General features: G+C 59.0%; 3 protein-coding genes across 7 annotated transcripts; all 3 read right to left on the bottom strand.

The window, feature by feature from the left end:
- Window positions 1–272: 272 nt before the first annotated feature.
- On the bottom strand, window positions 273–2,619 carry Pagr1 (PAXIP1 associated glutamate rich protein 1). The gene is made up of 3 exons (XM_052198667.1): window positions 1,680–2,619; window positions 1,439–1,521; window positions 273–685 (listed from the first exon to the last, which is right to left on the bottom strand). Exons 1-3 carry the CDS (start codon window positions 2,156–2,158, stop codon window positions 486–488), a joined length of 762 nt encoding a protein of 253 aa, XP_052054627.1. The 5' UTR covers window positions 2,159–2,619; the 3' UTR covers window positions 273–485.
- A 663-nt stretch (window positions 2,620–3,282) lies between these two features.
- Window positions 3,283–6,446, bottom strand: Prrt2 (proline rich transmembrane protein 2). The gene is made up of 2 exons (XM_052198657.1): window positions 6,267–6,446; window positions 3,283–5,598 (listed from the first exon to the last, which is right to left on the bottom strand). The coding sequence occupies exon 2, from the start codon at window positions 5,532–5,534 to the stop codon at window positions 4,473–4,475; it is 1,062 nt and encodes a 353-aa protein (XP_052054617.1). The 5' UTR covers window positions 5,535–5,598; window positions 6,267–6,446; the 3' UTR covers window positions 3,283–4,472.
- Window positions 6,447–7,425: 979 nt separating this feature from the next.
- On the bottom strand, window positions 7,426–12,360 carry Maz (MYC associated zinc finger protein). Of its 5 annotated transcripts, none has more exons than XM_052198587.1 (7): window positions 12,255–12,360; window positions 11,545–11,631; window positions 10,621–11,471; window positions 10,177–10,240; window positions 9,741–9,912; window positions 8,783–9,012; window positions 8,388–8,475 (listed from the first exon to the last, which is right to left on the bottom strand). In XM_052198587.1, exons 1-6 carry the CDS (start codon window positions 12,288–12,290, stop codon window positions 8,810–8,812), a joined length of 1,413 nt encoding a protein of 470 aa, XP_052054547.1. In that variant the 5' UTR covers window positions 12,291–12,360; the 3' UTR covers window positions 8,388–8,475; window positions 8,783–8,809. The 5 variants fall into 5 exon arrangements, with proteins under 5 accessions (XP_052054563.1, XP_052054579.1, XP_052054547.1 ...); XM_052198595.1 differs by having other exon boundaries at window positions 8,788–9,012; XM_052198603.1 differs by lacking the exon at window positions 8,783–9,012 and having other exon boundaries at window positions 7,426–8,475; window positions 12,255–12,359.
- Between the last annotated feature and the right edge of the window lie 152 nt (window positions 12,361–12,512).

Here is a 12,512-nt window from a genome sequence, read left to right as displayed (position 1 = left end):
GGCGGAGCTTGGGTATTTAAAGGGCCCTGCAACTGGATCTTTTCCTCCTCCAGGAGGCATTGCAGCTAGGTCCACACTAGGCAATTTCTGCCTCAGTACTAACTGGTGGGGTTGGACGGAGCCTAGGAAATCAGAGGGCCCAGTAGTGGGGGGAGCGGAGGGTGGCTGGCTGTGCCTCTGCCTCATCTGGCTCCAGTATCACAGCGTGGAGGAATATAGTTCTGCCTCTGTCCAAGTGAGAACATGCGCTTGGGTCGAGCTGCAGTCTCTCCTCTGAGAAGATCAGCTGGCATCTTTATTAGATTCAGCACATCCAGCTCAAAACTGCAAACAGACACTAAACCGAACACACACGCACTCTCCTGAAAGGCACTGTGCTGGGAGCTTGAGGCTTTTTCTGTTACAAGTTTCCCAAGGCTTGGGTTGGGATAGGCCAGCCATGACAGAACAAAGCAGTCTGCACCAGTAGGCCGGAGCAGCACCAGTCAGTACTTCCGCTGCCTGGGAAAGAGGCTGTTTCCTGAGGATCGGAGTGGAGGGCTGGCAGGGCTGGGGCCCTCCGTGTCTAAGCTGAAGAGGTCTCTCCCAGTCCGGAGGATCTGCTCCTCTAGTTTCTTGTGACGTTTCATGTCTGAGAGGACCTTATCCAGACGCGCCTCCCGTTTCTGGCTCCGGGCTGAGTTTCCTAAGAAGGAAGGAACTGTGTCAGCATCGAGAATGGGCAACCCCAAGCCCCCACACTTAGAGAGCTTGTTAAATACACCCTTGTGAGGCCTCAGGAGCACAGAGAAGCTAATGTTTAGGTTTGGGCCACATACAGGATGCCTGATATTAGGCTAAGATACCCATAATACAATGGTGGGGAACATAGCCATCAAGTGCAAAGGTCCTGGGGCAGGAGGCAGATTTATTCTGAGTACAGTGCACTGGGGTAGGGGTGGAGGACAGAAAGCTTAGGTTCTCCCTGGACATCCTGTTCCACCCTATAATGGAATCCTCTGGAGGAGTACAAGCAGAGAAAAGACAGGACTTCATTTAGAAGGACTACTCTGGCTGATAATGGTGGATCTGCAGACATGAAGCTAACGCAACTCGCTGTTGGCTTGACCAGCTGGGTGAGAGCTCAAGGATGCTCCGGAACGCATCCTTGAGGAAGGCCCGTGGGCTGGGATGGCAGGTCAGCTCTGGACACGAACACAGCGCTCGCTTCAGAGATATGTTCAGGAAAGTGAACTTCTGAAAGGTCTGCAGGTCTCTGACAGGAAAGTATAACACTGACCTAAGCCAGAAATACGCTGGTACTGTGTAAATGCGCCTTCCTGCAGTGAGTCTTACATGACTGCGGACACCAGCCAAGGCCTCAGACCAGCTCACTTCTGAGGTAACTGGAGGAGGCCCCTTTACTTCCCCTCAATCCTTCCCTCTCGTTCGTTCGTACCTGGTGTACGTCTTCGGTCAATCAGTGAGTCTTTCGGTGTCATTGGCTCATCATCAAAGTCGAATTCTGTAGGCATGTGCGGCCTGAAACAGGGTGGACAGAAAGCGAAGGGTGAGAGAAGCTCTCCCAAACACCTGCTGGCATCCCCCTGCCCCCAGCTCAGCCTTCCTGCTCTCCCCTCCCTCTGGTTTCTGTGCTCAGAAGAGCAGTCCCAGGAATAATGTACAAAGCACGGCCTCACTTTTCCTCCTCCTCTTCTTTGGCCTCTGGCTCCTCATCTGATCTCTCCTCTTCACTCTGGGCCTCAGGAGTAGGCGGCCGGCGGGGTAGGATCTCCGCTTGAAGCTCCAGAGTACCCTGGGTGGCCAGCAGTTCGTAGAGCCGCTGGATTTCGGAGGGTGGGGGCATCCAGGACTGCCCATTGGCCGGCAGCTCCACCTCCTCATCGCTGCAGGGCACGCACCAGTCTTCCGATTCTCCCTCGGCACGCTCGTCGCTTGCAGCGCTGGGAGCATCTAGTACCTCCTCAACCCTGGATCCCTCACGCCCGGCCTCCTCCTGACTGCCTTTCCCCTCTTCCTCCGCCTTACTAGCCGGGACAGAGGGACCTCCAGTGTCCTCCACCGCCAGAGCCTGGAGACCGGAAGTCACTTCCCCTTCTTCAGACAGAGGCGCCGCTGTGCTGCCTGCAATGGCTCCATGGCCCAGGGCAAGGGACATAGAGTACTAGAGAAGGAGCCCAGCACTACAGGAGAGTCTAGAGTACCAAACCAGGGTGCCTCCCCCAAAAGGCTTGAGATCCAGTGGCGTCTAGGAAATCGCCCACCAGTCAGTCCAACAGCTGACTGCGGCCAGAGCTCCGTCCCCAGGAGGGGGCGCTCAGATCCCTGCAAGGACAGACCCCACCCCACTGATCCAGATTTCTGCCGTTCCCAGGGACCCGCAGGAAACACGCTCGGAGCTGGAAGGGGAAGGGCCTGCTTTCTCGCTTTCACATCGCCTTCTCCATCACCTGGATGGAAGTCATTTCTTTTTAGACCTGGCAAACCTAGTTCGCGTCTTCTCGGCAGCGGTACAAACCTGGAGCTAAAACCCGCCTCCTAGGCTGCGCAGGATCGCAGTACGCAGGCGCAGAGAAATGGCGCGCGGAGGCTCCGCGGTAGTCAAAGCTTCTTGGAAGAGGAAAGAGATTTGCGCATGCGCAATTAGACCCTTAGGAATCACTAACTTCGGCCCATACTAAAGATGGCCACTGCGGCAGCGCATGCGTATTCCGTTTACTAGGACCTGCCAAAAAGCAGTACTTTGACTCTGCAAACCGACACAGGGACCAACTGAGGCCAGTCTCATGCATTCTCTGTTTATTAGTGTTTAAGACTCATGCAGCATTCAGCATACAAAAAGGGAGACTCAGTTTTATTTTTTTTTAAGCAATTTTAGTTTTCCCCCACCTTTTTTTTTTTTAAAGAAAGGAACAAACAAAAATCCCCCGCCAACTCCGAAATGCATCGCAGCTGGCTCTCTGCCTCCTCAGAGGGCTGTCGCGTGCAACAAACCTCCCTCATCCTCTTAGAGAATAATTATACAGAGCTGCCCCACCCTTCCCTTGCTCCCTACAGCTGGCAACTTTGGTCCTTTTTTTTTTTTTTTTTTTTTAAATTCTACTGTTTACAAAGCACATAAATGGACCTTCAAACAAGAAACTCTGAGGTTAAAAAGCCCAAATGGGCAGGTCAATTCAGGCTGACTCTTCAGCCGCAGCTGCACCCTTCCTCCCCTGGATGCTCAAAATGAGGACTCCTACTCTTGTGAAAGTCCTCCAGGTGAGGCCTGGCTGGCCAATAGGCACCTTAGGGGTTGGGTGGGGGTATGGTCTGGGCCTGGGTGGTCCCCAGTAGAGAACAGTCAGAGCCCCCAGCTAAGCTCCTCTCCCACACCACCCCTCTTCCCTCAGCCTGACCTAAGTACTGCAGTTTCTGCAGACTAAGTGTTGGCAGGAGGGTGAAGACGCTACGGGGAAGATGAAAAGGGAGACGGGGTCAAGGGATGTGGCAAGGGGAAAGGATGTTAAGTTAAGGAAGGGAAGAAAAGGAGGGGTTAGATACCAAGACAATGAAAGTTGGGAGGTCGGGGTTAATTAAGGTTCAGAGGACTCCAGAGGCGGAGGAAGTGCAGGGGCTGGGGGAGATGCAGAGGTGCAGAGTACAATTTAGATGTTCAGGAAGGCTTCCAGAAGTGCAGAGAGGTTTTCAGAGTGCAGGGTTGGGGAGGTCAAGAGGCAGGAGGGGAGGTCTGCAGGCAAAAGTGCAGGGGGAAAGGAAGCCTATGGCTGGCAGAGGAGCCGGGCAGGAGCAGGGGCAGGGGCAGGAGCAGGGGAGAAGCTGTAAACAGGCCGCTCAGGCTTCCTTGGTCCCTAGAAATGGGGGCCAGGGCCAGGGACTGGGACTCTCCCAGGATAGGGACAGACCCAAGACAGCTCCCAACAGGAAGAAAGGTCTTGGAAAGCAGGGCAGAGCCCCTCACTTATACACTGTGGGAGAGGAGAGGGACAGACAGACAGGGAAGGAGACAGGAAGACACAAAGGAATAGGGAGGACAGACAGGAGAGAGCAGGGTCAGGGGTTAGTAAAGCTGTCCTTGCCAACCCTCCGCTCCTCCCTTCCTGTCCCCGACCCCCACTCACCGCCTAAGTTGATGACGCAGGAGGCGATGATGATGAGGACCCCCCCAACCAGCGCCACGATGCTTAAGAGCTTGGCTACTCGGCCCAGACGTTGAGCCCCATCCACGTCCCCCTGTTGCAGGCTGTTCCGGGACTAGGGTGAGGGTGAGGGGTTTGGAGGTATCGTGGCCCAGGTCAGCAGGAGCCAGCCCAGCAGGGATCGGGTGAGAGTCCAGAGGGAGGACAGCCCCACGGGGTTAAGAAAGGAAGAAGAATTGGGGATGCAGGGGGGAAGAGGGTACAGGTCAGCAAGATTATATGAAACATGTTTCCCTCCCGCTTGAAGGTGTAGGGCAGGAGTGCCTTGGAAGGTTAGGTCCTGGGGGGAGAATGCAAGCAAAGGCTGGGCAACTGGAAACGTGGGGTCCATGCAGCGAGGTGAAGGAAGGTGTCATTTGTGGGACTCCGTGCTGGCACTGGCACAAAGCTGGGAGCCACAGTACACTTGGGCCAGGGTCCCTTGGGGCTCACCATGACGGCATAAGCGAAGGCCACAATGTTGACAGGCCACATGGGGCAGAAGCAGGACAGGATGGCAAGGATGATATAGTCCCGAGGTTTCTGGGTGCCTTCACCCCCTTCCACCCCAGGCCCTGCCAGCTGGGAGCTGGGATGGCGGCTTAGGCTACCTCGAGGAGAGCCTGGATGCCCACCATGAGCCCTTCCTATTCGGTCTTCCTCAACTAGCTTCTGCAGCACACGAGGGGGAGCCCCATTGGCTGGGGGTGTTTTAGTTGAGGGTGGTGAGTGAGGTTGGGGGGCTGGGCCCTCCTCCCCATCACCAGCCTGAAGGGGAACCACTGCTCCATTTTCTTGTTTTTCCCCTGTACTTTCTGTCAGGGCCTCTGTGGTAAGGTCCTCTTGGGTGGGGCGCTCTGCCTGAAGGGGTGGTTTAGAAGGAGGCTGGGAAGTTGGCTGAGGGTCTGACTGGGTATTTAGCTGAAAAGCAGGCTCTGGGGTTGGCTCAGGAGGAGCTGCAGACTGCTGCTCAGACCCTTGCTCTGCTATAGCTTCTCTGTCAGCCTCTGGTTTGGATGCTGGCTCTTGGCACGCCTCTTTGGGGCTGGGGCCGGGGCTGGGGCTGGGCTTGGAGTCTTCTCCTGGGTTTAAGTTGAGGTCTGTGGCCTGAACTGTTTCTGAGGTTTCAACTGGGGTCTCTGTGGTTTCTGGTGCCAGCTCTGCCTTAGGCCCTGAGTCCACAGGGGCTGCAATGATGCCTGCGCCCGGCTGAAGGGCCTCTGTCTGGTTTGGGATCTCTGCTACAACCTGGACAGGGCCTAGTCCTTCTTCAGAATGCCTGGGACCTTCTGTCTGGGTGTTGGGACTGTCTTCTACCCCCTTCATCTCAGAGACCTCAGAGCTGCTGGCTTCCATCTTAGAGAAGAGAGATGGGAGAGGGCCCGTGGGGAAGAGGAAACAGCAGTGACAGTAGCAAATCCTGGAAGAGGAGGAGACAGGCTTGGTGAGGAGGGAAGAATGTCTCTCATCACCACAGGCCCAAGAGGGCTAGGATTCTGTTTCAAGGCTAGCCTGTACTGTCCCCAGGTCCCCAGGGAGAGGAGGAACAGTTGGGATTTCCTTAAGGTAGGACACCCTTGGGTGGAGAGTGTTCTACTTAAAGTCTGCTTGGAGAGCCATGGGAAGATAAAGCCTTTTCTAAACAGAACTGCTCTTGGGTCTGTTCCTAGATCCATCCAACACATCCTACAAGACCCAGACTCGCAGCTCCCAACTCAAAGGTACACCAGAACATCAAAATTTGTGCATGCATCAGACACTCCAACAGGCAGACTGACAGAGGACCCCACACCTTCTGTTCCTTTTGTACCGTTCCCTCCTTTCTGGGTACCACCTGAGAAGTGCAGGTTTTCCTACTGCGCATTCAGGCTCAAATGCCTGTCTACCTCCTCCCAGACCCTTCTTGGGGAGACCCAGTACCTTGTGCATACCTTCTTAGCCCTTCTTTTAGGGGTTCCCTTGTTGCTTTCAGCAGAGATTGAGGGGGAGGGGATCTTCTCCCGATGGTACGACGCACCCAGCACCACCCTCTAGTTCGCCTGGCACCTGCATTCCCATGCCACCCAGCTGTCTGTCGTCCACACCTACCAGCAGTCTCTGTTCGTCCCAGTCTCATCCGCTGCTGCTAGCCTCGGGACTGCTCCTGCGTCCCGTCGCCGCCGCTGCCGCCGCCGCTGCCGCCGCCGCTGCAGCAGCCGCAGACCGGGGAGGGAACAAGTCTGTGAGCAATGAAGGGAGGTGGCGGGTCTCCCCTCCTCTCTCCTCCGCGTTTGCTCGGCCCTTCTTCTCTGGTCCCCTCCCCTAAGCTCCACTGCTGCCGCGCCGCCCCCGCCCCTAGCACGCCTCCTGCCCCTCCCGGATAGCCCAAGAGAACCTCGTGCCAGGCCCCGTGTTACCTGGGTAACCGGCCCGGGGACCACTCGTGCCCCCTCCCTGCCCTTTCTCGCCCCCTCCCTGCCCTTTCTCACGCGCACCTCCTGGTAGGGCACCCCCTTCCTAAGTCCTCGGCCCCTCCCGCCAACGGTCACCGGGGGATCCTGGCAGAGACCTAGGTTTGCGAAGAGACGGACCAGCGAGGCTTGGGTGGAGGCATCCTGAGCAGCATAGATGGGTTAAGCAAACAGGTCTAAGTTTGGGGCGGCTGCAGGGGAACTGCGTGGGGTTTCAAGAGAAGGGAGCCTGCAGAACTGAAGCCTTCCTACTCCTGGAAAGCAGCAGCAACAATGCGTGATGAAAGCTTAAGGGAAGGTCTTTTGTAAAGGTCTGAGCAAAGCCCAGAAAAGGAAATCCCAGCAAGCTAGGAACCGGCTAGGGCAAACAGTCCATGACCACCGTGGTGGGCCCCAAATGCAGTTTACTGAAGTCTTTGTCACCCATGGCCCCTGGGATCTCTATGTGCAGGCATTTGGAGGGGTTCTGTGCAGCCTGGTGCTGGGTTGTGGGTAGGATAGCATCAGTAATTAGCTTGGGCATCCCAAATCTCCAGTGGATATTCTGTGCCTGTCCAGATCGGGTATTCCCTGAGGACCTGGAATTTGCTCTCCACAACTTCTGGATTCTTGGACCCACCCTAAATTTGTGTTGTACTGCAGCTAGAGGCTGTACCTCAGAAGAGAGCAGCTCCCACTTAGCAGGGCAAGAAAGGCTGGGACTATGATCAAGGTCAACAAAGAACCCCTCCCTCTCCCTGAAGGGGTGAGGCACACAACAACAGGGGTTTGGAGAAGATAACTTAGGAACCCAGAGACAAGTTTTTATTTAAAATTTATTGTAATGGGGTCTGCGCAAAAGGAGGGAGGGGAGGCTGGGGAACATGCAAGGGACACAGGAACACGATGACATGGCCAGGGCCATTGCTTCTGTGGTGGGAAAGAGGAAGAAAAGACCAGGGCTGGAGCTGGGGTGGAAGAGGGAGGGGGGACACTGTGGCTGCATTCCCCCACCCCCAGGAAGCACCTCTTGTCCCTGGCTCCCCTCCTTTACCCTGGCCCCCTAAGATTCCATCTCTGTTCTGCCTCTGGCCCCAGTGGCTCCTTCTGATGCTCCCCTTGGCTTTTCCTGGACGGATACTCCAGTAGGATGCTTGGGGTTTAACCACCCAACCTTACTCAAAATATCCCTCTGCCTTCCCTGCTTCTGCCCCTCCACAATACCACCTCTTCTCTCCTCTGGGACAGAATCTTAATTCCCCTCCTCTCTCCTCCCTACCCCTGGGAAAAAACAACAACAAAAAAAGAAAGCACCAACTCCCCAGGAAGGGCAGCAGACAGTAGGGGAGGGGTCGGAAGGAGGAGAGCACAGGACCTTCTAGGGAAAGGCTCACACATCCCTGGGAGGAGAGGCAAGGGGTCAAGGGTGAGGGCAGTGGCTGCTGCTGTCCTCTGCCACCCCTGCTCACTGTCCAGGGGACTTCAACACAACTCAGGGGACAAGTGTTTGTAGGGTCAGCTCTGATAGGGAGAAGAAAGGAGCAGGAGAAACATTGTTAAAACCTAGTGAATTCCTTCTTCCTCCTCTCTGTCTGGAGGCTCCTCGGTCGATGAAGAGTCGTGAGGAGTTGGTGGGAAGAGGAGACTGTACCAAGAAGACCTTTCCTCCACTCTCCCCTCTCCTCATCAACTTGGAGCTCACCAAGGCTGGGAGGGAAGTGGCTGAGAGCTCACTGGAACCCCCTCTGCCCCAGAGAGGGAGCCCACAGCTGTGGGAGGGGCTGCCACCACTGCTGCTGCCGCTGCTGCTGCTGCCGCCGCTGCTGCTGCTGCCGCCGCCGCCGCCATTGGACACACCTCACCAGTACCTACAGTGAGAAACACCAAGGATCACAGCACAATCTAAATGGCAAGAAACATGCTCCATACCCCAGACTTTTCAACTATTTCCCTACTTCCCCTGGGACACAGCCGTTACTTCCTGTCTGGTCCCCAGAGGCTTTGGCCTGCCTGCTTTCCCAGACAGAGCATGTCTCTACTGTCCTCTCTGGATCCCAAGTTTCCCTAATCTGAGTGACAGACTGGCATCCCTGGCCTTCCTGAGATCCCCTATTGGGCCCTTTGAGTTCCCTTGTCCCACACATCCCATCCTGCCCCCCCAGCCATGTCCCACACCTTGCCTGGTGGGTGCAGGGGTCCCCCTCAGCAGGTAGGCTGTGGCTGGGGGGCATCTCCCGGGATAGGAGGGGCGGCCCCCCCCAGATGGGTCTGCATGTGGCCGGCCAGCTGGGCAGGGGTCTTGCAGTGCACGCTGCACAGCTTGCACAGGATGCGGTCAGCCCGCGGGGCCTGGAGCCCATGGTCCTTCACCGCGTGGATGCGCAGGTATGCTGCTGTGGTGAAGCCTATGGGGGGTGGGGGTGGGATGGGGGTGGGGGTCAGCCTGGTGGAGACCCCAGAGACAGGGCTGTTCTCCTAGGCTGGGGACACCCTCCTCACATGGCACTGTCCTCCTCCCGCCGCATCCTTGGTAGGCTGGGGCCAACTATTCCAGAGGGACATAGCCTTTTCCTGAGCTTGGGGACTGGGTTGAGTGGTGCCCGTTACTTAATCCTTAATATCTACAGAGACCTTCCCCCATGACAGGAAACTGTGGCCTAGCTTTGTAAAGGGTTGACTCTCAGTAGAGACGGCTGTGTCCCCCCTCTCCAGTGCCCCAGTCTCAGCTCCTTTAGTGACTAACCACACTGAAGACAGCTTTGCGTTACTGGGTAGGTGTGTGCTTGTTACACCCATGCTGGTGTACTCCACCTGCCCCAAGAGCTGGAGACAAGAACTTGTGGCTGCAGAGCTGAAACCCTTAGGACTGGCATTTGGCTATTCTTTTCTCAAAGCAACCATGTCCCACTTTCCTCCCAAGCACACCCAAGAGGCTGAATTTCCGGTAGCCCACCTCCTGTGAGCCATGGCACATAATTTGGTGATGCTGTTTCCAATGCTGTTGTGCTTGCTTCTTAAAGGGTTCTCTACACGCCACGAGCTCTTGGCTGCAGCACCCTTGACCACATCGGTGAGAACACCCAACAGCTGTGCCCCACTCTACCCTGCCCTCCCGGCACCCCTCAGCACGTACCCTTGTTGCAGAGCTCACAGACATGGTGAGGGCCCTGGCTGTGCACCTTCATGTGGTCCGAAATATAAGCCGAGCTCAGCATCTTGCCACACACATGACATGGCACCTTCTCCTCGTGTCGTACTGTGTGCGCTCGGAGTCGATCCTTCGTAGCAAAAGCTGCCTCACATTTCTGGGGGGGAGGGTGTGGGGGGTCACAGGAGAGTTAAAGCTTCGGGTAGTAGAGAGAAGGGAGCAAGATAAAGGGATCAGAGCCTTGGGGGTCTTTGATCTGTAGGAAATGGGCGTGAGATGACCAGGCCTTGAAGGAGAAATGTGAAAATGGAGTGAAGAGGCAAAAAGAGAGAGAAAAAGGGGGTCTGAGAGGCTGAACCCACACAGCTACAATGAGGATCAAAATCATGAAAACCAGGACAGGAGGAAGCGGGCTTCCTACCTCACATTTGAAGGGCCGCTCTGTTGAGTGCACTTGTCTGACGTGACTGTTGAGGTGATCCGGCCTAGGGATATGTTGAGGTGGGAGGGGGTGTGTGTTAGGGCTAAGGCTCCGAGATGAGGTGTGCCTCCAATCTACCTAAGTTTCTCCAAAATGCCTTTCCAAAAGTCCCAGCGTTTTCCCCACAGCTTCTGTCCTCAGGCAGGAAAGCCCTCAAAGCAAGATTCCTCTTCTGCCCAGAGAGAGGCTGCTTTCCTTCAGCCCAGAGTCCCACCTCTTCTAGAGGACCACCCCCTGTTCCTAGCGACCGAGGCTCACTTCCCTCCTCCCTGTGAGTGGTTCCTATCCCCAGGAACGGGAGCCACCTCCCCACCAGCCAGAGAGGCCACCTTGGCACCCTCCCCCACCCCCACGGCCTAGTGGGCAGCCGAGGCCCCTGCACACCGGGAGAAGCTCTTGCCACAGTGGGAGCAGTTGTAGGGCTTGTGCACAGCGCCGTCATGTGAGCGCACGTGGTAACTCATGCGGTCCTTGCGCTTGAAGCGCTGCTGGCACACAGGGCACTGGTAGGGCTTCTCGTCCGAGTGCGACAGCTTATGTCGGTTCAGGTGGTAGACGTCGCGGAAGGCCTTGCCGCACATCTCGCAGGCGTGATTCTTTCGGATGCGCTTTCCAGAGGCAGTCGTGGTTACAACGCCACCAGCTGCCACTGCGGCTGTGCCGCCGCCAGCCCCGGCTTCTCCCCCACCCCCGCTGGCCCCGCTCAGCTGGGGGACACTCAAGAGGCTCAGGGGCACCATGGTGGGCATCTTCATAGCACCCGAGGGGACCCGGCCAGCCTTGGCTCCTGTGTGGATGGCTTCGTGCCTTCGGAGGTTGTAGCCGTTCTTGAACTCCTTGGCGCACAAGGCGCAAATGTAGGGCCCCTTGCTCTTTGTCTTCTTCTCCAAGACAGACGCAACCGGGGCCACAGCGACCGTCGAGGTTGGGGCGACGACAGCGGTGGCAGCCGCTGCGGCGATGGTGGCGGCCGCGGCGGGGGGCGCGGCCTCGGCGGCTGGTGCGGAGACGGCAGGGGGTGGCGGAGGAGGCGCCGGAGGCTGCTTCAGGGCCGCTGTGTCCACTGTGGAGGCGGCGGCAGGGGCCGGGGGTGCAGTAACCACTGCAGCGGCAGCGGCCGCAGCAGCGGCAGCGGCCGCAGCTGATTCCTGCGCGGCGGCGAGAACCGGGAGCAAGTCCACTTGGAGGGGCTCGGCCGCCGGGGCCTGGGGCGTGGGTGGGGGCGCTGGCGCGGCCTGCGGAGACAAGGCGCCGTGTGGGCCGCGGTCGCTGGTCGGCGCCTGCCCGCCCGGCCCGGCCCCTACTCACCTGGAATGGACTCTGGGCGCAGCCCTGGGAGGCAAAGAAGCGGGACTGGAGCTCAGCCCCGACCTGCAGGGGGTTCTGGGCGTGACCCTGAGGTGGCGGGAAGGAGTTCATGAGGCCGCCCACCCCCCGGGAGTCCAGGCCCAGCACGGGGAAGGGGGGGGCCAGCAGCGTGCAAGGGAACACGGGGAACATGGCCTCGGCCACAGTGGGGCCCCCGGAGCTCAGCGGGAGCCGGGGGCACGGGCCGCGCGGGGCCCGGGCTCGGGGCGCCGCCCCCGGCCGGCCGGGTTGGGCCGAGCCGAACGCATGGCCCGAGGGCCGCCCCGCCGCCCGCGCACCCCGGCCGGCGGGAGGGAGGGAAGGAGGGCGTCTTGTGGGGCGCGGAGCGCGGCGGCGGCGGCGACGCCCCCTGGGTGGGGGCGAGAGGCCCCGCGGGGCCGAGGGCCGGGGCCGGGGGCGGGGGCCCGGGCGGCGGCGGTGGCGGTGGCGGCAGTTGGAGCCTGGCGGGGCGGGGTGGGGGGAGCGAGGGAGCAGCTTCGGCCCCCGCCGCGCGCGCGCGCCCAGCCGGCGCCTCGGGGAGGGCGGGGGAGGGCGCGAGGGAGGGAGGGGGACAGCTGCGCGCGCACCGGGCGCGCGGAGGGGGTGTGGGACAGGAGGGAGGGCGGGCAGGAGGGGGTGTGGGAGGGGGGGGCAGGGGCGGGGGTTGTTACCTGGAAGATGAAGCTGCTCCAGTTGCTGGGATCCATGGCGGAGGGAGGAGGGAGGTGGCTCGCGCTCACCCTGGGGCGGGAGGAGGCAGCGGTGGGGGAGGGGGGACCCGGGGAGGAGGCGCGCAAGGAGGGAGGGGGGAGGAGGGTGGGGGAGCGGAGCACACTGCGCGCCGGAGGGCGGGCGGGGGGCGCGAGGACACACAAGAGGCTGGAGCGGGCGCGAGCGCGAGTGCGCGCGGGGCCAGCGGGAGGGGGAGG

The sequence above is a fragment of the Apodemus sylvaticus genome, chromosome 1 (assembly GCF_947179515.1).
Source record: "Apodemus sylvaticus chromosome 1, mApoSyl1.1, whole genome shotgun sequence".
In the NCBI taxonomy this organism is placed as follows: domain Eukaryota; kingdom Metazoa; phylum Chordata; class Mammalia; order Rodentia; family Muridae; genus Apodemus; species Apodemus sylvaticus.
The sequence above is the reverse complement of the archived record's forward strand: the minus strand, read 5'-3'. Positions and strand labels throughout refer to the sequence as shown.